At 45.1% G+C, this 26124-nt stretch overlaps 1 protein-coding gene across 1 annotated transcript in view; it reads left to right on the forward strand.

Moving 5' to 3' along the window:
• The window catches only part of LOC124788733 (juvenile hormone esterase), a 181259-nt gene extending 159584 nt beyond the window's left edge, over window positions 1-21675 (forward strand). Inside the window, exon 10 of the mRNA XM_047256016.1 lies at window positions 21181-21675. Coding sequence (XP_047111972.1) covers window positions 21181-21367 — 187 coding nt within the window. The 3' untranslated portion in view covers window positions 21368-21675. The remainder of the gene's footprint in view (window positions 1-21180) is intronic.
• The last annotated feature ends 4449 nt before the right edge of the window (window positions 21676-26124 follow it).

The following is a 26124-nucleotide window of genomic DNA, read 5'->3' on the forward strand; positions in this document are numbered from 1 at the left end:
TCTTCATTGCACTGTGCACTGATTGTAGGTCCATTTTCAAAGAACTCAATGCCCCCTGCAGTAAAAGACGTAGGTGATCATGACAGTACTGAAATGTGTGTGAACAGCTTTGGATTTCTTTTGCAGGGGACATGTTGGATGTTTCTACTGTCTGCTTTTCTGTTTGCTCTCAGGCTGTTGGATTGCTGTGAGACAGAATCAGCATAATGCCTGACCCATACTGCCAATTTTGTTGGGAAAAACTGCTACATCCTCGTGTAGCCTGGATCTTCCATTGTGAAATTTTTGTATATTAGTGACCTGCAGAAAGACATCCAAGGATGTCACATTCAGTCAGAAAAGGTAGTGCAACAGTGGGTGCAGTTGTGGATCTGCCAGTGACTGATCACATCCCATGAGACAGTAACTGAACATCTTGTCTCCCAGTAGGACAAATGTCTTAAAATGTGTGGTGATTATTTTTGATTGGAATCATTCCATGGTCCTGTTGTGGTGGGTGTTTGGTTTCCATTTGACTGCCCCTCATACTTTTGCCTGTTATCCTTATGACCATATTTTGTTTGAAAACTGTGTTTATATTTTGTACAATTTCTTCTCAGAATAGAATTAAATACTTTGACTGAGAACTGAGTTTAAATGTGAGTGGTATCAGGGTTGCCACAAGTTTGCCTGATATTTCCCTGATTTCCAGAAACATTTTAACATTTTTCCCTGAAAAATTTTGAGACTGATTAAGTGATTAATTGAGTGGTTTTATGGGGCCAAACTGTGAGATCATCAGTCCAGCAATTCCAAAGTTACTTACAGAGGAAAGAGGATCAGCTAAAAGTGGATGGACACACTCAGGGGAGTCAAATTGTAAAACAATGAAGCTAAACACTCACAGTGAAAGGCATAAAAGTTTAGACAAATTCTAAAGACTGTAAAAAAGAGTGATCTCTCCTTAGGGGAGTGGTCATGGGGTCCCAGACTGAGAAAACATGAAGAGAGACCCCAACCACAACCACCCTCCCTCTGCTCCAGGAGTAAAGAAAAACCTTATATCTGGAAATTATCACTTTCACAGAAGAAACTGAGGACCAGTTCAACCACCTATGAATTGCCTACTAATATTAAAATTAAAGACAACTATACTTAGCATGAAGGGGACATTCTACCAATATGTGGGACATCGTCAGTCTGGTTCCAGAACAATATTGTGGCGGTGGTTCATTACACAGGAGGACACAATGGGGGAGCCTAGTATGACCAATGCGTAGATAGCATAAAGCAGTGGACCCCTTCCGAGAGGAGCAGAAGCAAGAGCACCAAAGCACAGCAATGGACTCCTTCTGAGTGCAATGGAAGGAAGAGCACTAAAGTGCAGCAGTCTTCTTGATTGTGCAGGGTTTATTATTGAGAGCAGTAGCACACCAGATGTCATTTCACTTTCGGGCAAAGAGAGATTTGACATAGATCTGCATGCCCACAGCTAGAGTTACAAAAGGGAATGGAGCGTGACTATCAGCTTATCTAGCCAAACAGTCAGCGCTTTCATTCCCTTGGATACCCACATTACTTGGGACTCAGAGAAAGACAACTGAGCAGGCAACACAGCCAAGGAAGGAGAGAAGGTCATGGACAGCAGAGACCAAATGATGAGAGTAGCAGACTGCTCAGTGAGTCAGTACATAGTAAAACACTATGGAGCGAGGCCTGAGTAACAAAATGGAGGGCCCTGGTAATGGCTAGCAGCTCTGCTATGAACACACTACATGATTCTGGCAATAAATGGTGATCTATGGCTGTAGGAGACATGAAAGCATATCCCGCTTTATCTATTGTCTTAGAACCATCAGTGTAGGCCTCCTGCGGGTTCGGGGGTAAGAATAGGCCCGCGGTATTCCTGCCTGTCGTAAGAGGCGACTAAAAGGAGTCTCAAACGTTTCGGCCTTCTGTGATGGTCCCCTCTTGGGTTTGACCTCCTTTTTTCTTCCAAATTTCCGTCGTCAGTGCGTGCCATTTGGGGAAGGACACCTTACGTGGTGTTTTTGTATTGGTCCATCATGCTCCACCATCTTGCATGTTACCTATTGTCGTGTGGGGGGGGGGGGGGGGGGACTACGCCCAACATCTTCTGGGTGGTCTCCTTCTCGCCTTGTGTGCACTCTTCTTCTTAGCGCCTACGACAACTGTGGACCCTTTAAACACCTAAAATCCAGCACGGTAGCCAGTCCGTTGTGGTGGGGTCATCATGTACCCTCTTGGTGGTAGCCCCCTGACCACGCAGGGATCGCACTACAGATGCCAGAGCTGTTTCCTCCCCATGCATGCCAAGGAGTATGTGCCCATCTTGTCTGGGGCACGGGGACTCCGGGCAACGGGATATCGGCCAGGTACCTGTTGCTTTGCCTGGGTGGCGCCCTTGGGGAGAGCCCTCGTTCGGAGTAGGTGGCATCTGGGCGGATGTGGCGCAATGAAGTGCAATAAATCACACCAAGCTGGTGGTCGCACGGCCACCAGCGTCTCTAAGCGAGGTAGAGTCGACTTCGATGCTGCGCAATATGACCCTCAGACGTTCCCCTCGTTGGCTGCGCCATGGGAGGGACGCCGATCTAGTGCCAAGCGGGAGCCGTATGTACCGCAATACCTTGTCTGCAGCAGGACTGATGGTGACTCCTTTCTTCCGACGAAGCCTATGTTTTTTGTGGAACACCTGGAGGATAAGTTTGGGGAAGTGGCAGGGTTGTCAAAAATGAGGAATGGGTCCATCCTCCTCAAGACGTCCTCCCCAGCCCAGTCACGAGCGTTGCTCTTGTGTGATAAGCTGGGTGACGTCCCTGTTACCATCACTCCCCACAGTAGCTTAAATATGGTCCAGGGGATTATTTACCATCGGGACCTCTTGTTACAATCCGATGACGAGCTGAGAGCCGACTTGGAACGGCGTGGTGTGCATTTTGTCCGTCGTGTCCATCGAGGACCCAAGACGAACAGGGTGGCCACCGGTGCCTTTATCTTGGCCTTCGAGGGTGATGTCTTGCCCGAGAAGGTCAAGGTAATGGTTTACCGTTGCGACGTGAAGCCATACGTCCCTCCCCCGATGCGGTGCTTCCAGTGCTGGAAGTTTGGGCATATGTCCTCCCGTTGCCCATCCAGCGTTACATGTCGAGATTGCGGACGCCCCTCTCATCCCGATTCTCCATGTGCGCCCCCGCCTGTATGTGTCAACTGTGGGGAGCACCACTCTCCATGCTCGCCGGATTGCCCCGTTCTTCATAAGGAGCGGAAGATCATGGAATTTAAGACCCTGGACCGGCTTACTTATCGAGAGGCTAAACAGAAATATGAAAGGTTGTATCCTGCTTCCCTTCGAACATCTTATGCTGCAGCCACGTTATCGTTGCCCACGCGAGCGACGGTTGTCGCTTCATCTGTGCCGCCTTCAGTGGGCCCTCGGGGCCATGTATCTCTGTCTGCCCCCCTCGTGCCTGGGGGCAAGCCTTCCTCTATTGCCCCCTTAGCAGTTGGGGGCAAACCCTCTTCTGTCGCTCCCCCCCAAGCTTACTTCAGGAGTGACATCTGCTCCACAACCGGGAGGCTCGATTCCTCCCCCTCCTTCTCCGGCGGCGTTGCCTCCGCCGATTCCTCTCTCGCGGAAGAGGTCCCTCGGGGCTCTCCCTTCCTCCATTTCTTCTCCTTCCCAGCCAGATGTCAGCCGGTGGCTGAAGGTTCCGCCACCTGCTGATCGTAGGGCTTCTGCGTCGTCGTCAGCCTCCGATGCTCCTTCAGAGAAGCTCTCCCCGCCCTCTCACCCTAAGGGCAGACGCGAGAAGAAGGAACAGAATGTGTCCAAGAAGAAGGACGTTCCGGCGGTTTCAGCACCGCCTGCTGTACATAGTCCTGGCTCCGGGGATGAGGTGGAGATCCTCGTCTCTGCCGCGGATCTCGCCCTCACGGAACCCTTGAGGGCCTCTCCTATGGACTCAGCTGACTCTCCCCCAGTGGCGGCGGTTGGCTCTGAAGCGCTGTCTGCCTCTTAGTCGCATTCACGCCCTCCCAGTCCCTTCGTGCTTCCATTCTCCAATGGAATTGTGGCGGTTATTTCCGCCACCTGCCAGAGCTCCGGATGCTTCTGAGTGATTCCCCTGTTCTCTGCATTGCTCTGCAGGAAACTTGGTTTCCTGCACTGCGGACCCCCGCCCTTCGCGGTTATCGGGGATACTATAAGAACCGTGCTGCCTGTCAACGAGCGTCAGGTGGGGTTTGCCTCTTTGTTCACCACTCTGTCTGTAGCTCGCCAGTACCCCTTCAGACGCCTTTAGAGGTAGTTGCTGCCAGGGTTGAGCTCTCGCCGGCTATTACTGTTTGCTCTGTTTACATTCCTCCGGATGGGGAGCTCCCCCGCCATGTCTTGGCTGCGCTGCTGGCTCAACTCCCGCCACCATTGCTGCTTCTGGGCGATTTCAATGCCCACAACCCTCTATGGGGTGGGACTGCCTCTGATGACCGCGGTCGGGCCGTGGAGCATGTGTTGGCTCAGCTCGACCTTAGCCTCTTGAACACCGGTGCTCCCACGCATTTCAGTGTTGCCCATGGCTCGTTCTCGGCCATCGATCTCTCTCTTTGCAGCCCCGGACTTGTCCCATCCCACCACTGGAGGGTGCACCCTGACCTGTGCGGTAGTGACCATTTTCCCATCTATTTGTCACTACCCCAGAGTCGTTCTTCTGGGCGCCTGCCCCGCTGGGCTCTCCACAGGGCAGACTGGCCGGCTTTTACTTCTGCTGCTGCCTTTGCGTCTCCCCCACAGGGTGACATTGACGAGGTGGTTCGTGTTTTAACCACATCCATAATTTCAGCGGCCGAGGTTGGCATCCCCCGATCTTCTGGCCTCCCTCGGAGGAAGGCTGTACCCTGGTGGTCGCCGGAGATTGCTGAGGCTATTCGCGACCGTCGGCGGGCTCTCCAGCGGCATCGGCGGCACCCGTCTCTCGAGACCCTCATCGCCTTTAAGAGGCTCCGTGCCCTGACCCGTCGTCTTATTGCACGGCGTAAGCAGGAGTGCTGGGAGAGGTATGTCTCATCCTTGGGCTCCCATGTCTCCCCCTCACTCGTGTGGTCCCGGATCCGGCGGATTTATGGATACCAGACCCCTATGGGTGTCCCTGGGCTCTCCTTGGACGGCGCTGTCTGCACGGACGCTGCCGCCATTGCTGAACGGCTTGCCGCGCACTTTGCTCAGAGCTCTGCGACTGCCTCCTATCTCCCCGCCTTTCGCTCTCTAAAGGAGTGAGCCGAGCGGACGCCGTTCTCATTCCACACGCGTCGTTCTGAAACATACAATGCTCCTTTCAGCGAGAGGGAATTCCTTGCTGCCCTCGCCGATTGCCCTGATACGGCACCAGGCCCAGACTGCATCCACGCGCAGACACTGAAGCATCTCTCCAGGGACTGCCAGAGACACCTTCTCGCGATATTTAATCGCATTTGGAGCGAAGGCGTGTTCCCGTCGCAATGGCGAGAGGGTGTTATTGTCCCCATCTTGAAGCCTGGTGCGGACCCACTGGCGGTGGACAGCTATCGTCCCATTACCCTCACCAACGTTTTGTGCAAATTGCTCGAACGTATGGTGGGGCGGCGTTTGTGTTGGGTCCTTGAGTCGCGCGGTCTCCTCGCTCCATCCCAGGGTGGCTTCCGTCGGGGCCGGTCTGCAGTGGACAATTTGGTGCGGCTGGAATCTGCTGTCCGTACGGCTTTTGCCCGACGTCAGCATCTCGTTGCTGTATTTTTCGATCTGCGGAAGGCGTATGACACCACATGGAGGCATCACATCCTCGCCACGTTGCATGGGTGGGGTCTTCGTGGTCGGCTCCCGGCTTTTCTTCAAAACTTTTTATTGCGCCGCTCTTTCCGGGTGCAAGTCGGTGCCACCTCTAGTTCCTCTTATATACAGGAAAATGGGGTCCCGCAGGGCTCGGTGTTGAGCGTCTCCTTATTTTTAGTGGCCATTAATGGTCTGGCAGCAGCAGTGGGGTCGTCGGTGTCTCCTTCTTTGTATGCCGACGACTTCTGCATCTCATTTAGCTCCACGACTACGGGAGTCGCCGAACGCAGGCTGCAAGTCGCCGTTCGCAAGGCAGCATCATGGGCTCTGACTCATGGCTTTCAGTTCTCTGCTGCCAAGCCTCGAGTAATGCACTTCTGCAGGCGTCGGACGGTCCACCCTCATCCTGCACTTTACCTCGACGGCCACCTGCTTGAAGTGGTGGACACTTGCCGCTTCTTGGGACTCGTGTTTGATGCCCGGCTCACATGGGTTCCTCATGTTACTCAGCTGAAGCAAAAATGCTGGCGGCACCTCAACGCCCTCCGCTGCCTTAGCCACACGTCTTGGGGTGCAGATCACTGCACGCTGCTGCGGTTGTACCGAGCCCTTGTGCAGTCCCGGCTTGATTATGAGAGCCTGGCCTATGGGTCTGCGTCCCCCTCAGTGTTGAAGTTGTTAGACCCCATACACCACTGTGGGGTTAGGCTTGCCACTGGCGCTTTTCGCACCAGCCCCGTGGATAGTCTACTGGTGGAGGCCGGGGTTGCCCCGCTGCGGATTCGCCGCCATCGTCTGCTCGTCGACTATGCTGTCCACGTTCATTGCTCGCCAGATCATCCCAATCGTCACCTGCTTTTCCCTGCTATGGTCCTCCATCTGCCCGAACGGCGACCTAGGTCTGGGCTTTCCGTCGCTGTCCGCGTTCAGTCCCTGCTGTCGGAATTGGGTTCATTCCCTCTTCCGCCTCCCTTCCAGGTCCATGCACCTACACCTCCCTGGTGTTTGTCCCGGCCGTCCGTCCGTCTGGACTTGGCACAGGGACCCAAGGACTCGGTTCCGCCTGTGGCCCTCCGTTGCCGTTTTCTTGCTCTCCTCGCCTCATTTTCGGACTGTGAGCCTGTCTACACTGATGGTTCCCGGGTTGATGGTCGCACTGCCTACTCTTTTGCTCATGCTGCTCATGTTGAGCAGCGCTCCTTGCCGGCTGGCTGCAGTATTTTTACTGCAGAGCTGGTGGCCATATTGCGCGCTCTTGACCATATGCGTTTCTGCTCAGGTAGGTCCGTCGTGATCTGCAGTGACTCCCTGAGCAGCCTTCAGGCCATCGACCGCTGCTATCCCTCCTCTCCTCTGGTGTCCTCCATTCAGGAGACTGTTTCTGCCATTGCCCGTTCTGGTCGTTCGGTGGTCCTGGTTTGGACACCCGGTCATGTTGGCATCCCAGGGAACGAACGTGTAGACAGGCTGGCCAAAGGGGCAATCGACGCCCCGTCTTTGGAGGTCGGCCTTACGGCTCGCGACCAGCAGATGGTGTTGCGCCGTAAGCTGATTGGGATGTGGGCTGCTGAGTGGCGTGGCATGACAGCCCCGAATAAACTGCGGGCTGTCAAGGGGACGACCGATGTGTGGCGTTCCTCCCTGCGGGCTTCTCACAGGGACTTGGTAGTCCTGTGTAGGCTGTGCATCGGCCATACATACCTGACGCACGGCCATCTGTTGCGTCAGGAGGATCCCCCCTTGTGTCGGTGTGCGTCCCGGCTGACGGTCGTCCACATTTTGCTGGAGTGTCCTCGACTGCGCACACTCCGGCAATCTTTTAATCTCCCGGGCACTTTGGCTTTGGTTTTATCCGACGATGCCTCCATGGCTGACAATGTTTTACATTTTATCCGTAGTAGTCGTTTTTATGGTTCGATTTAGGGAGGTCCTGCACCTTTCCCTTTCTGTGTCTTTTGTCCTTGTGTCTGTTGCTGTTCTGGTGTGCCGTCAGATGGTTGACTCTTTTTTTTTTTTTTTTTTTTTTTCCCCCCTCCCCTCATGGTCAGTCAACCAGTCTCCGGCCATCCTCCTTTCTCCTGTTTCTGTCTGTCTGGTGTTCCTCTGTCCTGCTCTGGTCTGTAGTGTTTGTTGCTGCATTTGTGTTCTTTTAGCGCCTGGGGGGACGTCTCCTCCCCCTTTGGTTTTTATCTGCTCCATAGATTTTCGGCTCGCCTGATTTTGGAATGGGGGACTGATGACCTTCGCTGTTTAGTCCCCCTTAAACATCCCAACAACCACCACCACCACCATCAGTGTAGAAGATAGTAGCACCCTGGAAATCTGCAAGGATGGAATGTACAAGACGCCAAAAGACCATGGGGGCAACAGAGACCTCAGGACTCTGGAACAAGTTGGTCCTAATCTGTGGTCTAAGCACAATCCAAGGGTGGGGTGTGAGAGGAAATGCACAGGGCGCATGCCAGTGAATGGGAATGGGGATCCTGACAGAGGGAAGTGAGACACATTCCAACCTGCAATCCCACCCATGGGCAGTTATCAGGAGGGAGCAGTCCCTTGCTTACAAAGAGTACAGGGCACACGGGATGGTGAGGTAATCTGTGAATGGTGATTGCATAAGAAACCACAAGTTGGCTTCATTGTATTTATAGAGGGAGAATCCCCACTTCTGCGGGGAGATTGTCCAAGGGACTAGTGCAAAAGGCACCAATAGCCAGATGCACCCCACAGTGGTGGATAGGTCAAGTATTTTCAGAGCAAAAGGAGCCACTCAGCCATAAACCTGACTTCCATAATCTAGTCTGGACAAGACCAGAGCACTGTAAAGATGGAGAAGATTAGCATGGTTTGCACCCCAAGATGTATGGCTGAGGAGGCAGAGAGCATTAAGCTTCCTCATGCATGTAATCCTCAGGCAGTGAATATGGGGCGGCCATATCAGCTTTTCATTTTAAAAAAGGCACAAGAAACAGGACTGAGCTCTAACATCTTGGAGCTCATCGCCTATATAAAGTTCTGGATCAAAGTGTACTATTAATTGATGGCAAAAATGCATAACCCACATTTAGGAAGGAGAAAACTGGAAGCTATGGGAGACGGCCCATGCAGAGACCTGTCAGATGGCCCCTTGGAGCTGGCACTCAGCAGATGCTAACGAGTGGGAGCTGCTCCAGATGCAAAAATCGTTGACATACAACATCAGGGTAACTTGAGAGCCAACAGAGGTTACAAGCCCATTCATGGCTATGAGGACGAGTGAGACACTTAATACAGAACCCTGTGGAATACCATTCTCTTGAATCTGAGGGGTGTGGAGCGAAGTGCCAACTGGAACCCAGAAGAGCTGTTGGGCAAAAAAACATGAATAAAAATTTGAAGGGGGCCACAAAAGCCCCAGTCATGGAGGGTAAATAAAATGTGATGGCACCAAGCCATATCATATGCCTTATGTACATCAAAGAAGACTGTTACAAGGTGCCGACAGCTAGTAAAAGCCAGTTGGATAGCAGTTTCGAGTCTGAGCAAATGGTCAGTTGGAGATTGTCCTTCCCAGAAGCCACACTGATACAGTGACAAAAGGTTCCAAGATTTGAGTACCCAACACTACCAGAAGTAACCATCCTGTCAAGCAGTTTACAAAGTACATTTGTCAGGCTAATTGGGCAGTAGCTGTTGAGAGATGCTGGTTTCTTCCCAGGCTTAAGAACAGCGATAACTTTACTGTCTCACCATTGTGAGAGGAAGGCACCACTGGGAAAGCACCACTGTCTTGCCACTGTGAGGGGAAGGCACCCATGACCCAATTGTGGTTGAAGACCCTGAGTAAATACTGTCTCTGTGTAATGTCAAAGTGTTTGATCATCTGATTGTGGATAGAATCTAGGCCTGGGCCCGTGTCATGTGAAGAGGTAACAGCCTGCAAGAATTGCCATTCAGTGAAGGGTTCATTATAGGTTTCACCTTGGTGTGAGTTGAAACAGAAGAGGGGGTCTGTTCAACTCTGTGTTTCTGCCAGAGAAACGTGGCAGGACAGGAAGAGGATGCCGATGGTACTGCAAAGTGTGTTGTGAGGTGTCCTGCTAGGACCAGTGGATCAGTAGACAGTGCACCTTGGAGGATAAGCCCATGGACAGTTGACTGTCACAGGTGGCCCAGAAGGTTACAGAGCTAGGACCAAACCTGTGATGAAGAGCCGTACATCCCCACGTAGGAAACATAGTGCTCCCAGCATTCCTTTGTACTCTGATTACTAAGGTAATGAGCCTTAGCATGGTGACGCTTAAAAGCTAGGAGGTTGCCTGTGAAGTGTGTTGTTTAAATTGTTGCTGCACCTGTTGGCGGTCCTGGACAGCGACTGCTATGTGCTTGGTCCGACATGATACTTGTTGACGATGAGGGGGACCTGTGGATAGGGGGACAGCAGTGCCAGCATCATGAAGAATAGTGGCAGAAATACCCTGATGATCGCATCAATGCAGTCCGAGAATGCCCAACATGGGGGCCTGTTTGCATGGTGGTGGCAGGGGAATGACAGAATCACAGGAAAGTGGTCACTGTCACAAAGATCATCAAGGGATGACCAATGTAGACAAGCCACGAGAGCAGTGGAAGATATTGTGAGATCGAGTGCAGTAAATTTTCCATTAGTGGCACTGAAGTGGGTAGGGGGACCGTCATTGAGGAGACACAAATCAAAGTCTGTAGTAAGTTGGTCAAGTAGAAGACCCCTAACCAAAGAAGTGGCACTTCCCCACAGGGGGTGGTCTGTGGTGTACATTGAAGTTCCCAAGGAGGAGATCTGGGGGTTGGAGTTGCTGTATTAAGGTAGACAGTTCAACATAATGGAAGTAGACATTGCAAATGGTGATTGCCACAGTTGTCTGCACTCTATCTGCTATTGCTTCCAGGTTGGTATGAAGGGGGATCCAGTCACTAATGATATTGGTGTGAACCACAGTGCAGACCCCTCCAGATGCTATCCCAGGGTTGGCATGGTTCCAAGAGATCACTCAATAACATGAAACTTTAGAGATCAGTCATCACAAAAGTGAGTCTCTTGAAAAGTAAGACAGAATTAAGAGTAAAAGGAAACAAGGTGTTGTGTTTCTGGGAAGTGGTGATAATATCTGTTGCAATTCCACTAAATTATCTTGTGGTGAGAGTCCAGGTGAGACAAAAAGAAGCTGAGGGGAGATCAAGTCACTTGGTCGGTGATCTTCACCAATGGGGATCCATAAAAACTGGGTCTGTTTCAGGATGAAGTGGAGGGGTAAAGCCTTCTGGGAAGCCAGAGAAGCCTTATTCTTTGACTTTCTCTGCTTCTTTTCTCCCTCAGAGGGAGGGAGGAGACTTTATCAGTATGGAAATAGGTGACACTGATGTCAGGATCAGACAGAGAGTGAGTGGCATTGGGGCCCTTGGAATGCAGGTCTCTCCTCCAGCCTCAGGGTGCAAGCTACCTGTCTTGTGAATGCTGGGGAGGAGTGTTCTGAGATGGAGCCCCATCCCTAGCAGGAGACAGAAAAGAGGACATTTTCCCTGTTGGTGGAGGAGGAGGAGGAGCAGCGGCTCTTGGAGGGCAAGGGACTGAAGCCACTGAGGATGAGGAAATGGAAGGGAGGCAGGATGGAGGAAGGGGGAGGAGTGAGAAGGCAAAGGCGTAACTGAGGAATAGGTAGAGGAGAGATTTACATTGTCAAGTCTGTCAAATTTCTCCTGGGCTACAAAGCAGCTGAGGCAGTCAAGGGTTTTTGTTTTCTGAATTCTTTTTTCTTTCATGTACACTGAACACTCCAGTGAGTGGGGAGAATGGAAACCAGAACAGTTTACAAAGTTAGACAGTGGGGTGCAAAGGTTCCCCACATGAAGAGGGCAGTCACAGTCACCGCAGATGGGAGTGGCATCACATCGTGAGGACATGGCCAAACTTGAGCCAATGGAAGCAACGTATGGGAGGTGGAATGCATTGTTTCACATAACATCTGTACACCAGTACCTTGATCATCTCGGGCAGGGTATTCCCCTCCAATGCCATGATGAAAGCACCAGTATCTACACGATGGCCCTTGGGGCCTTTCTGGACATGCCAGATGAAATGAACACTGTGTTGTTCCAAAATACCTGTAAGCTCATCATCAAACTCAAGGAGAAGGTTCCTATGGAAAATTACATTCTGTGTCATACTGAGTGACTTGTGAGGGGCAATAGCCGTGGGGTTGTCTCCTAAATGGTTGCAGGCACAGAGGGAGGCTGGCTGACTGGCAGAAGTTGTCTTTATCAGGAGAGAGCTAGAGCTCATCTTGCTTAATGACTCAACTTCACTGAAATTGTTCTCAATATGTTCCACCAAGGAAAGGGGTTTGGTCCCGGTACAGACTCACCCCAAGCCATCACATCTGGCCCTCCTCCCAGGGTGTACCCAAGGAGGGAGAAGCTGGAAAGGCAGAAACAGGAACTGAGACAGAACTACGTTAAGGAAGAGATATGGCCACAGTAGAGCAGCCAGGGAGTTTAACACATTTCATGCACCAAACGTCCACCCTGGTACCACCCACTCACAACAGGGGCTCACCTTGTGGGTGCCACCCAGGTATAGCAATGGCCACCTGGAAGGACGGTTGTTGCCAGGAGTTCTGATGCCCGAAAAGATGGGCAACCACTCTTAGGCTTGCACAAGCCATTTACAGTGCAGGTACCAGCAATGTGGTCCCTGTGATATTGGGGGGCTCAGCCACATGGGTACATAACAAGCCCACCACATGTACTGGCTACCGATCTTGTGACCTAACAAGGAGGTGAAAGGGCTTTGGGGGGGGGGGGGGGAGGGAGGAGGAGGGGGAGAGGAATCCACACCAAAGATGCTAGGAAGGGAGTTTTTCCCCATTTGGCTCCCACTACAGATTTCAAATTTAGAGATGGAGGTCAAACACCTGAAGGGGACCAGAAAAGAAAAGCCAAAAAGGAGGAGGAAATGCAACCAACCAAAACCATAAGACAAAGCAAAGTCATGAGAATAGGCAGGCTGACATAAAGAAGAACACCAAGAGAAGGAATGAAAGGGGTCAAGGGAAAGGAAGAAGGCAGTGAAGGAGAAGGAAGAAGAAGGGAAAGCAGCCCAAAAAAGAATAAAAGCTGCAATAGCTCAGGAACACATGCATGCCACACATGTACCCACCTAAGAGCTGTTGGCCCCCTAGGGCGATAGATTTTGAGATCTCAAGGTTACGTGAAGACATAAATTGACAAAAATGTAAGGACTTCTGCATTTCTAATCAAGTGAGCAAAAGTCTTAAGTAGTTACACCAACAGCTGTTCCTATGAACTGTTTTAGAAGGAGAAAGAAAGTCAAATTTTATAAAGGGTGAGCACAAAGTCTTGCCCTGGTTATAGATATTTATAACAGAATAACCATTTGACATAATAAGTTACGTTTTATGCCATTACATAGGTTAGTTTTACTAGTTTTTTTTTAATACAACTTACGTTAGTAGACCGCAATGTGTGCTCCCTTGGTATCTCGGAGAATGTTGAGGTGGTATTCCAGTTCCCACCAGGTGTTTCATTCTGGGATGCCATTTCTTTTCATACCAGGACCCCTTTGGTTGCCATCTGCGCCATCCTTACAGCACAGCAGTATTTCAGTGATATTCTGTGCCCCATTTTGTTGCTTTTTATGGCAAGCCATCCTGGGCTTGCTTTTCAACAAGATAGTGCCAAGCCACACATGGAGAGAGTTTCTACTGCTTATCTTCAGGCCTACCAAACCTACCTTGGCCAGAAATTGGGAATATTTGGAGCATTATGGCCAGGCAGGGCCCTCCAAACAGCTTGATGATATAATGCAACCAATTGGACAGAATTTGGCATGATACCTCTCAGGTCACCAAACAGTTCTACCAATCAGTGCCAAACCTAATAACTCAGTTTGTGAAGCACTTTCTCTTGAATAAATGATCCAGCTTTTTTGGAAATTGCAAGCATTTATTTATCTAGATGTATAATTACATCTACCAATTTCCATCCAATGTGGATAATTTCTTCTTAGTGCATCTTTTTTTTCTTCCTTGGAGTGTATTTGTCCACCAGTGGCATCTGTGCAATGTCCTCAATATGTTGCAAAGTGTCAGTGGTAATCAGCACTGTGCTCTGTGTAGTTGTGAGTGCCATATTTCAGAGCTCAGTCGGTTCAAACGTCTGAAAATTGTTGGTACTTGTATGGTAGGCACTTCTGTTTGTGTCTCAAGAGGCACCATATTGAAGATTTATACTGCCTACAGCGAAACAGGAAACCTCACCTGCTAAATAGCAATGTGGTCAAAAGTATGTGTTGAGTGATCATGATAGATGGTTGTTTAAGAGGATTGTGATGAAAAATAAGAGGACTATGGCTGCAAAAGTCACTGCAGAACAGAATGTCACACTGTTGACCACTGTCAGTACCAAAACAGCATGAAGAGAACTCCTTAACCAGGGAATTGTAGTGATAACTGGAATTCCAAAACAACTCATCAGTTACACAAATGCAAATAACATGAAAACATGGTGCCAAAGCCATAAAATCTGGACTCTGCAGCAACGGAAGAAAGTAATTTGGTCAAATGAGTTTTGTTGCACACTGTTCTCAACATGGCAGGAGTTCAGTGTTGATTTGGGCACCCATATCATAGTACTGCATGAGCCCCATGTGAAATCTGCATGATCATATTACTGTCAAGGATTATGTGACCATTCCAGCTGATCAGTTTCACCCCAGGGTACAATGTTTGTTCTCCAATGGTGATGTTATAATCCAAGATGACAGAGCCTTTGTTCGTACAGATTGCATCATCCAGGACTGGTTTTTTAGGCATGAGAATGAACTGTAATATCTTCCCTGGTCACTGCAGTCATCAGATCTCAATCTTATCACACATCTGTGGTCTACTTTGAAGGGAAAGTTGTGTCATTGTTATCCACCTCCATCGTTGTTAACTGAACTTGCCACTATTTTTCATGAAGAATGGTTAAGTTTCCCTTTAAAACCATGGCTGCATGTATCCATTCCAAGATAACTGGAAGCTGTTTTGAATGCCATTGGTTTTCTACACTATGTTAAGCATGATAATGGGTTGGGTTTTTGATGTTTCCATTATTTTTGTCAACCTCCCTTTATTTCCTTTCATGGAAATTGAAAGAACCAAATCAAACAAAACAAAATCTGCAGTACTGTGTACAAATAGGATGTCAGCAACATTTTCCAAGTTGCTAAGCATATGGAAAGACTAATTAGAAAGTGCTCAGTGTTCAATTTGAGGCTGTTCGAGACAACCTTATTATGCTAAACTGTACAACAATGCTGATTATAAAATGAGAACCATACCAGTAGTCCAGCTGAACTATGATTTAGCTCTGTTACAAATGATATAGACAGTACAAATGTCAATGGTGAAGAAGATGAGTTATTTGATACAAATCTCTCAATATGCAATCACCTGGTAAACAATAGGCAATGAGTATCCTGAAACTTTCTGGCACAATAAAACTGTGTGCTAGACTGAGACTCCAACTAGGGACGTCTGCCTTTTGAGGGCAAGTGCTCTAGCAACTGAGCTACCAATGAATGACACATAACATGTCTTCACAGCTTTTATTCAGGCAGTACCTCATCTCTCACTTTCCAAACTTCACATAAGCTCTCCTGCAAACCTTGCAGAACTAGCACTCCTGGAAGAAAGGACATTGTGGAGACATGGCTTAGCCACAGCCTGGGGGGCGGGGGGAGTGTTTCCAGATGTTTTCATTCTGGAAACATTCCCTAGGCTGTGGCTAAGCCATGGATTAAGTTTAGTAATGTCAGCACAACATGAAGGGGCAACAGTGTAGTGCTTTGTTCAGTTATTTGGTGTATCACATGTCAGAGGAGTTTTGTCTATATTTGCTATTTCACTTAGTCCCACCCTGGTTTTCTTTCAATGTTGAATAATAAAGCAATGGAGAGAGAATATTTTTGCTTCAGGCTCTTGTGGCATTTTCTGAGACATTCTGTTTTTGGTTTGAATGCTAAGTCCATGATCCTTCATAAACTAGTAGCACCAAACAATTCTACACTTTAAGTCTGTTAAGTTCCACTGTAGTACTAGCTTTCAAGCATGTATTTGAATCATTTTTATATTAATTGCAGTGCCATTTTGATGGTGTCTTTGAATCCATTTTAACACATCATCTTTTAGTTTTGGGCATTTTGCATTCAGTCCTCTATTTGCACATTTACTCTTCCTCATTTTCTTCAGTTCTTCTTTACTAGCCAACCAATTCAGTTAGTGGAGGACTGAGGTGCTACTCAGCTGCTCTCTATCCATGTTCTTCTGCATATGCTATTATTTTCATTCTATAGCCTGCATCATATGAATATCTTTCATTTTTTTCCATTATGAAACTGGCTACCAACAAAAATATTGTGCTGTTATTGATAACACAAATCACTTTCAGTTCATGTCTATTGGTACCAAAGATAGGCTAGACAGTGTTCTGCATTTGTGATGGCTTGTGAAACTTGTGAATCCCTGTAACTCATGTTCATCGCATTGGTGCACCATTGTTGACAGTTGAATCCAATGTTGCCAGATAGAGAGAGGTTTAGCACGACATCAAATATATCCCCATTTTTAAGACTGGCAAGAATTTTAAATCAAACTGTGGACAACTGTATATTAATTTTGAGTAAAAGACGCACCTGCATTTTGTAGGCAATTTTTCAAAGAAAAAATGCATCTATGTCTGTAAAATATAGTAATTGATGAGGAAGTAATTATTTGCTCCTTCAGAATGTCCCAACAGATAATGTGACTAACAGCCATTCCATGTGCAATTCATTGAGTACTTGTTGTAGGTTCTCTTCAACATGCTGTAGTACATCTTCTTCAAATCCAGGCATGTGAAATTGCTGAGGAACATCACAGTTGTACCTCCTCATTGTGAAGGTACCTGTTTCTCAGAGCCATGTCAAAGTTGGGCAAAAAATTTGTGCGATGGCTTGCTATGTTGCAGAAAATGTTCATGATACAGCCAACTAGCAGCTTTTCTGTTACTTCAAGCTATGCTATAAACAAGGAGCATATCTGTGTATTCTGAAAATAGGTACCAGACCATGTTTATTGTATGGCAGACACATAGGCATTGAATATGTCTCACAGCAAGGCAGACATTAAATTAATTCAGGTGACCATCTGATGCAGTAAATGTCATCCTGTGTACCCTATTACATACCAGCACAAGCAACTCTGAGACTTTTCTCTTTTACTCAAGAGACATGGATGGAGTACACATCTGAATTGAAGTAATCACAGAGTGGAAACAGTATGTTTCCCGACATGCGTTCCTATACAAAATACTCATTCCCCTAACAAGTCTTAGAAGCTTTTAACTGAAATTTTCAAACAACCTGTATAGCACTTGACAACAATGGCACTACTGGCATGTTGTTGTTGTTGTGGTCTTCAGTCCTGAGACTGGTTTGATGCAGCTCTCCATGCTACTATATCCTGTGCAAGCTTCTTCATCTCCCAGTACTTACTGCAACCTACATCCTTCTGAATCTGCTTAGTGTATTCATCTCTTGGTCTCCCTCTACGATTTTTACCCTCCACGCTACCTTCCAATGCTTCATTTGTGATCCCTTGATGCCTCAGAACATGTAGTACCAATCGGTCCCTTCTTCTTGTCAAGTTGTGCCACAAACTCCTCTTATCCCCAGTTCTATTCAATACCTCCTCATTAGTTATGTGATCTATCCATCTAATCTTCAGCATTCTTCTGTAGCACCACATTTCGAAAGCTTCAATTCTCTTCTTGTCCAAACTATTTATTATCCATGTTTGACTTCCATACATTAAACTCCATACAAATAATTTCAAAAATGACTTCCTGACACTTAAATCTATACTCAATGTTAACAAATTTTTCTTCTTCAGAAATGCTTTCCTTGCCATTGCCAGTCTACATTTTATATCGTCTCTACTTCGACCATCGTCAGTTATTTTGCTCCCCAAATAGCAAAACTCCTTTACTACTTTAAGTGTCTCATTCCCTAATCTAATTTCCTTCAATTTGACTACATTCCATTATCCTTGTTTTGCTTTTGTTGATATTAATCTTATTTCCTCCTTTCAAGACACGGTCCATTCTGTTCAACTGCTCTTCCAAGTCCTTTGCTGTCCCTGACAGAATTACAATGTCATCGGCGAACCTCAAAGTTTTTATTTCTTCTCCATGGATTTTAATACCTACTCCAAATTTTTCTTTTGTTTCCTTTACTGCTTGCTCAATATACAGATTGAATAACGTCGGGGAGAGGCTACAGCCCTGTCTCACTCCCTTCCCAACCGCTGCCTCCCTTTCATGCCCCTCGACTCTTATAACTGCTATCTGGTTGCTGTACAAATTGTAAATAGCCTTTCACTCCCAGTATTTTACCCCTGCCACCTTTAGAATGTGAAAGAGAGTATTCCAGTCAACATTGTCAAAAGCTTTCTCTGAGTCTACAAATGCTAGAAACGTAGGTTTGCTTTTCCTTAATCTTTCTTCTAACATAAGTTGTAGAGTCAGTATTGCCTCATGTGTTCCAGTATTTCTACGGAATCCAAACTAATCTTCCCTGAGGTTGGCTTCTACCAGTTTTTCCATTCGTCTGTAAATAATTCACATTAGTATTTTGCAGCTGTGAATTATTAAACTGATAGTTCAGTAATTTTCACATCTGTCAACACCTGCTGTCTTTGGCATTGGAATTATTATATTCTTCTTGAAGTCTGAGGGTATTTCACCTGTCTCTTACATGTTGCTCACCAGATGGTAGAGTTTTGTCAGGACTGGCTCTCCCAAGGCTATCAGTTGTTCTAATGGAATGTTGTCTACTCCCAGGGCCTTGTTTCAACTTCGGTCTTTCAGTGCTCTGTCAAACTCCTCATGCAGTATTACATCTCCCATTTCATCTTCCTCTACATCCTCTTCCATTTCCATAATATTGTCCTCAAGAACATTGCCCTTGTATAGACCCTCTATATACTCCTTCCACCTTTCTGCTTTCCCTTCTTTGCTTAGATCTGGGTTTCCATCTGAGCTCTTCATATTCATACAAGTGGTTCTCTTTTCTCCAAAGGTCTCTTTAATTTTCCTGTAGGCGGTATCTATCTTACCCCTAGTGAGATAAGCCTCTACATCCTTACATTTGTCCTCTAGCCATTCTGCTTAGCCAATTTGCACTTCCTGTTGATCTCATTTTTGAGACATTTGTATTCCTTTTTGCCTGCTTCATTTACTGCATTTTTATATTTTCTCCTTTCATCAATTAAATTCAATATTTCTTCTGTCACCCAAGGATTTCTACTAGCCCTCATCTTTTTACCTACTTGATCCTCTGCTGCATTCACTACGTCATCCCTCAGAGCTACCCATTCTTCTTCTACTGTATTTCTTTCCCCCATTCGTGACAATTGTTCCCTTATGCTCTCCCTGAAACTCTGTGCAACCTCTGGTTTAGTCAGTTTATACAGGTCCCATCTCCTTAAATTCCCACCTTTTTGCAATTTCTTCAGTTTTAATCTACCGTTCATAACCAATAGATTGTGGTCGGAGTCCACATGTGCCCCTGGAAATGTCTTGCAATTTAAAACCTGGTTCCTAAATCTCTGTCTTACCATTATATAATCTATCTGATACCTTCTACTATCTCAAGGATTCTTCCATGTGTACAACTTCCTTTTATGATTCTTGAACCAAGTGTTAGCTATGATTAAGTTATGCTCTGTGCAAAATTCTACCAGATGGCTTCCTCTTTAATTTCTTACCCCCAATCCTTATTCACCTACTATGTTTCCTTCTATCCCTTTTCCTACTCTTGAATTCCAGTCACCCATGACTATTAAATTTTCATCTCCCGTCACTACCTGAATAATTTCTTTTATCTCATCATACATTTCATCAATTTCTTCATCTGCATAGCTAGTTGGCATATAAACTTGTACTACTGTAGTAGGCGTGAGCTTCGTGTCTATCTTGGCCACAATAATGCATTCACTATGCCCGTTGTAATAGCTTGCCCGCACTCCAATTTTTTAATTTATTATTCAGTCTGCCCCCAGTCGCTGAGTGGTCAGTGCGACAGAATGTCAATCCTAAGGGTCCGGGATCGATTTCCGGCTGGGTCGGAGATTTTCTCCGCTCAGGGACTGGGTGTTGTGTTGTCCTAATCATCATCATTTCAGCCGAAGTGGCATCAAATTGAAAGACTTGCACCCGGCGAATGGTCTACCCGAGGGGAGGCCCTAGTCACATGACCTTTTTTATTCATTATTAAACCTACTCCTGCATGACCCCTATTTGATTTTGTATTTATAACCCTGTATTCACCTGACCAAAAGTCTTTTTCCTCCTGCCACCAAACTTCACTATTTCCCACTATATCTAACTTTAACCTATCCTTTTCCCTTTTTAAATTTTCTAACTACCTGCCCAATTAAGGGATCTGACATTCCACGCTCCAATCCGTAGAACGCCAGTTTCCTTTCTCCTGTTAACGACATCCTCCTGAGTAGTCCCCGCCCAGAGATGTGAATAGGGGACTGTTTTACCTCCGGTATATTTTACCCAAGAGGATGCCATCATCATTTAACTATAGAGTTAAGCTGCATACTAGTTTACAATTATGCAGAAACTAGTCCGCAGGTATATATGTGCCATCACCACAGTACTGAACTACCTTTTCCATAGATTATTTGTGACAGATCTCTTTGCTTCTACATTAATAAATGTCAAAAATATTGAATCACAAAAGCTACATAAAAACATTTGACAATATGTTGCATAAAGTTATCAAAACCTAATTTTACTTACACACACACACACACACACACACACACACACACACACACACACACACACATGAACAGCAGTTTCTCACATACATATTTTCATTTGTGAAGAGTGAAATGTGAATATAGTGCAATGTTGATACTGATTATGTTTGATTATGAATGATCTGATATGTGAAAATATAATTAACTGGTTGATTAGGAACGGTTGCATCAGTTATTTATGATTAAGAGTTTAAGGTTCAAATACAGTCTGCCACAAATTTTCAAATATCACAGTTAATGTATTTTGATAATCATTTAGATTTTCTGTTGAGATCATTAAAATTTGAATTGGAAACTGTGGAGAGTTTGTTTAGTACTCATTACTTTAATTTTAAAAGCATCTACTGAGTTACATAAGTTATCAAATTATGTCAAGGTTTTACTACCACATTTCTTTATGTAACTAGATTAGAGGTAATTGTAGAGAGTGAAATATTTTAGTACCCCTGAAAATCAATTTAATTTTGTTTTCTCATTTTGTAGAAATCCAACTCCAAATAACAAACCATTGCACTGGCCAAGAGTAACATCAGATGATGACATGGAGTACATGGAAATAAGTAACAAACTTGAAGTGAAAAGAGGCCTTTTGAAGGAAAGAATAAATTTTTGGAGTTCACTTCCTCTTAGGAGTAGTTTGGAAAGTAAATATTCAAAGGAAGAACTGTAATATCCCACAGGACTTAAACAACTTTTTCGTAACAATCTACAGACTGTGATACAGTTCCTACATTCCTGTGTGTGTGTGTGTGTGTGTGTGTGTGTGTGTGTGTGTGTGTGTGCAAGATAAATTTGTATATGTTTGCTGTGAAACTGATTTGTTAATTCTAATTTCTGCTGTGCTGTGTCATATCACTTTTCTTTTGAAAAGAAACCTTTATGATGTTTAGCAAACTGTATTTTATTATTAAATAAGTAAAGAAAGATTTTTTGCTCACAGCAAAAATAAATTAAATAAACTAAATCAAATAATCCTAAGTGAAAATTATTCTCTCTGTGGATTCCTACATTTCCTGACCATTATGTTTTTGAGGTTAACAGAATGTATTTTTTGTAACTGAGAAACCTGGAGTCTGTACTTTAACTTTCTTTCTCAGACTAGCAGATTTGTTAATAGTCTTTCTGTGTTATTCTTACCCAGGTCAAGCACAAACAGATTGTAGCAATTTCATTATAACTAAACTACTGTTTCTCTGTTGCTTTTGTTTGTGTTACCTAGATTTGTTCCAAATGGTGGGGTTCACAGAATATGATAAACGGAAGTATGAATGTTGAGATTTTGGGTTGGATGTGCCTTACAATGCACTGCAAGATTTTTCATTTGTGATTATTATGTATAATACTTGTGGGTGTAACATAGTAACACAGTAGAGTTCTGTCATAAGTACAATCTTGCTGAATACAAAGAATAATCAGAAGTACACCCATTCTAGTTAAGAATGCATTGTTAGCTGCAACAGGCAGGAGACATACTTTGCTGATGTTGCACATTTTAGCAATTCTGATTGAGATAAATTTACACTGCAGTGTCCTTCTTCAGCACACCAGTGTAGAAGTGTGTTCAGAACCAAATGAGGGAAAGAGATCCGTGCAATACACAAGTTTATTTATATATAAAAGCTGACTTTGGAATTTTCCCTTGTGTGAGACTATTTGTGCAAGTTCATGTGTCGATTTAAATTTCTACATTCACATGTTTTACTGTCTGCATCACTTCTTCTGAGTAATCTTTTATTGATTATATTAGTACCCATTTGTATTGTGATATATTGTGAAATTTCAAAGATTCGCGATTGCCGCTATAAACTGGCACTGTTATCGTCAACTGTAGGCATAAACTAAATTGTGCTCTTTTAAAATTTTTTAGGGTGGTTCAAAACAATCCTTCTATAATTTCATTGTATAAATATGTGAGAAATAGGTTAGTGCAGAATTTTTGAAACCTTGCAAAACTATATTTTTGTAAGTTAGCGGTTCTGTGTTCTGGATACATGATTTAATTCATAGCAAATCAGTGTTTGTGGTTCACATTTCAGCTGAAGTATACATCACCCCTGAATTTTGTAGAACATGAATGCAAATAAATGTGCGTTTTTGAAAATTTTTGGAAGCTACCATTGCCCATAGCATAATCTAAGAGGAATTTGTAACAAATAGGCATTCCGTTTGTGATTTAGTTACTAGTAATTTTTACCACAAATGTTTGTGTTGCCATAATAGAAATCTCATTTTGTGTATGTGCTTTAATTGTTATAGAGAATTAGTAATTCTTTAACTCAACAGATTAAAAGATAAACAGCAGGTATAATTTAAAGTTATTTATTCATTGCCTTGTGATACGTTGCATCAGCCAAAATACAGCCCCACTGTGAATGATTTTCTCCAACCTGGGATGAGTTGGTTGATGTTTGTAAGCAGCTGGTAATCACCGTGACTACTGTCAGACGATCAGCGACTGCTGCGAGTCAATGTCTCTGTGGAGCTCCCAAGAGTCGTGTACCTGTGATACCAGTACTGAGGTACCTCAAGTGTACCTGAGGTATCTTGGTATTCCTGTGGATCCTGTCTCCTCTGCAGGAAGTACAGGATATGTCATTACCTGTCCACTTGACCATGAGTGGTGTGTCAGCAGTCAGCAGTCAGTGTCCATCCTTACAGGGTGTTGTACTGATCCCCCTAACCAACTGCGCCAGTGGGACTCACTTCACCTGTTTTAGGGAAACCTGTTTTGCCTGGTGTCAGGGGTCTAGGGTCAGGGGTGTAGGGGTCTACTACTCATTGGCAGTTGAAACATATGGTAAATGATGGTACCCCTCAGGGAAATGGCAGCAAAGGACAGGAAAGGACACTAGATGCACTCAGCATCTATACCAGGGGGCCTCATTCAACATGTTGCAGAGGCTATTCTGGCAGTTCTGGGGAACAGGATGCATCCAGCCGTAGATTGTGGTGCACGTTGGGACAAATGATACCTGGTGTCTGGCCTCCTGAGGTCATTTTTGGATCATTCCAGTGTCTGGCAGAGAAGGTTGCAAAGACCAGCTTTGTGCATGGAATTTTAATGAAGCTCACAATTTGCAGCATAGCCCCCATATCTGATCATGGGCTATTGAGTCTGAGTTGAATGGAACAACTGAACCAGAGACTTCAAATGTTCTGTAACAAGCTAGGTTGGTACTTCCTGGACTTGCACCGTAGGGTTGAGAACTGTAGGGTTCCCCCACGTAGGTCATATGTGCACTGCACAACAATAGCTGCTACTCTGGTAGTTGACTTTGTAGGGTGCACACAAGGGTTTATTAGTTTAAGCAACTCTCCATCCAATCCAGATAACAATAGCTGCAGGAAACTGGAAATATCAGTGTAAGAGCAAAAGAAATGCCTTCCACAGGTGACAGTATTAAAATCCTAATGGTTAACTGCCAAAGTATTCACAATAAAGTGCCAGAGTTTGAAGTGCTCATGAAAAGTAGTGAAGCTCACATAATACTACATACAGAAAGTTGGTAGAAACCTAACATTAATAGCAGTGAGATTTTTGGGGAAAATTTAAGTGTGTATCGAAAGGATAGGCAAATGGGAAATGGAGGTGGTGTATTTTTTGCAGAAAAAATCCACTGACGCAGAAATTGAAGCTGCTTGTGAGATTGTCTGGGCAAGATGCCAGTGTCAGGGGTGGGCATAAAATCATAGTTTGATCCTTCTATCTGCCACCAGACTCATCTTCTGATGTAACCAAAAATGTCAGAGAAAACCTCAGCTTACTTGTACATAACTTCCCCAGTCATACTGTTATCATCGTTGAAGGCTCTAATTATCCAACAATTAATTACAAAAATTACAGTTTTGCTAGTGGTGGGTGTGGTAAGACATCCTGTGAAACTTTACTAAATGCCCTCTCTGAAAAATACCTAGAACAGCTAGTTAGGAACCCACTCACGATGAAAATATATTGGACCTAATGGCAACAGGTAGATGAGACACCTTTGAGGATGTCCACATTGAAACTGGTATCAGTGACCCTGAATTGGCTGTGGCAACAATGATTACCAAAGTGCCAAGTACAACTAAAAAAAGCAGAAAGATATATATCTTCAGTAAAATAGATAAAAAAAATCAATAGTGTCATATCTCAATGAAGAACTTGAAACTTTCAGCACAGGGCAGGAGATTTAGAGGAACTTGGCTCAAGTTTAAAAGAATAGTTGACCATGCACAGGACATACACGTAACCAGTAGTGCATTTTATAATGGTAGCGAACCTCCGTGGTACAGACTCACTGGAAAGAAACATCTAAAGAAACAGTTATTACTACATAATTGATGTAAAACAAAGCGTAGACCATAGATAGAGAATGCTGAATGAAATGCGTTTTGCTGTCAAGAGAGCATTGCTTGAAGTCTTCATTGACTACTGTAGCAGAATATTGTCAACTGACAATTCACAGAACCCAAAGAAATTCAGGTTGCATGTAAAAGCTTTTAGTGGCACCAAAGTCAGTGTCCAGTCCCTAGTGAATGAGACAGGAACTGAAATGGAGCAAAGCAAAAGCTGTAATGCTTAACTCTATTTTCAAATGCTCCTTTACAAAGGAAAACCCTGGAGAATTGTCCCAATTTAATCCTCATACCACTGAAAGGATAAATGAAATAAGTATTAGTGTGAGTGGTGTTGAGAAACAGCTGAAATCATTAAAACTGAACAAAGCTCTGGGGCCTGATGGAATCCATCAGATTATATACCGAATTTGTGGCAGAATTAGCCCCTCTTCTAACTATAATCTATCATAGATCCTGTGAACAAAAACCATGCCCAATTCTTGGAAAAAGGCACAGGTCACACCTGTCTACAGGAAGGATAGTAGAAGTGATCCACTAAACTGCCATCCAATATCCTTGGTATCGATATGTTGGAGAATCTTAGAACATATTCTGAGCTCAAACATAATGAGATATCTTGAACAGAATAACCTCCTCAGTGCCAGTTAGCATGCATTTCAAAAATGTCGATCAGGTGAAACACACCTCACACTTTTCTCACAAGACGTACTGAAAGCTTTGATCAAGGAAAGCAGGTAGATGCAGTGTCTCTAGATTTGTGAAAAGCATTTGACTCAGCATCTATGCTTATTGTCAAAAGCATGATCATGTGGGGTATCAAGTGAGATCTGTGACTGGATTGAGGACTTTTTGGTAATGAGCGCACAGCATGTTGTCTCCAATGGAGAGTCATTATCAGATGTAGAAGTAACTTTGGCAGTTCCCCAGGGCAAAGTGTTGGGAACATTGTTGCTCATGTTGTATATTAATGATTTTGCAGACAATACTAATAGCAAAATCAGGCTTTTTGAAAATGATGCAGTTATCTACAATGAAGTACTATTCAATTAGATAGATAAAAAATCTATTCACCAAGCAGTGGCAGAA

Source organism: Schistocerca piceifrons, chromosome 3, assembly GCF_021461385.2.
Source record: "Schistocerca piceifrons isolate TAMUIC-IGC-003096 chromosome 3, iqSchPice1.1, whole genome shotgun sequence".
NCBI classification, from domain to species: domain Eukaryota; kingdom Metazoa; phylum Arthropoda; class Insecta; order Orthoptera; family Acrididae; genus Schistocerca; species Schistocerca piceifrons.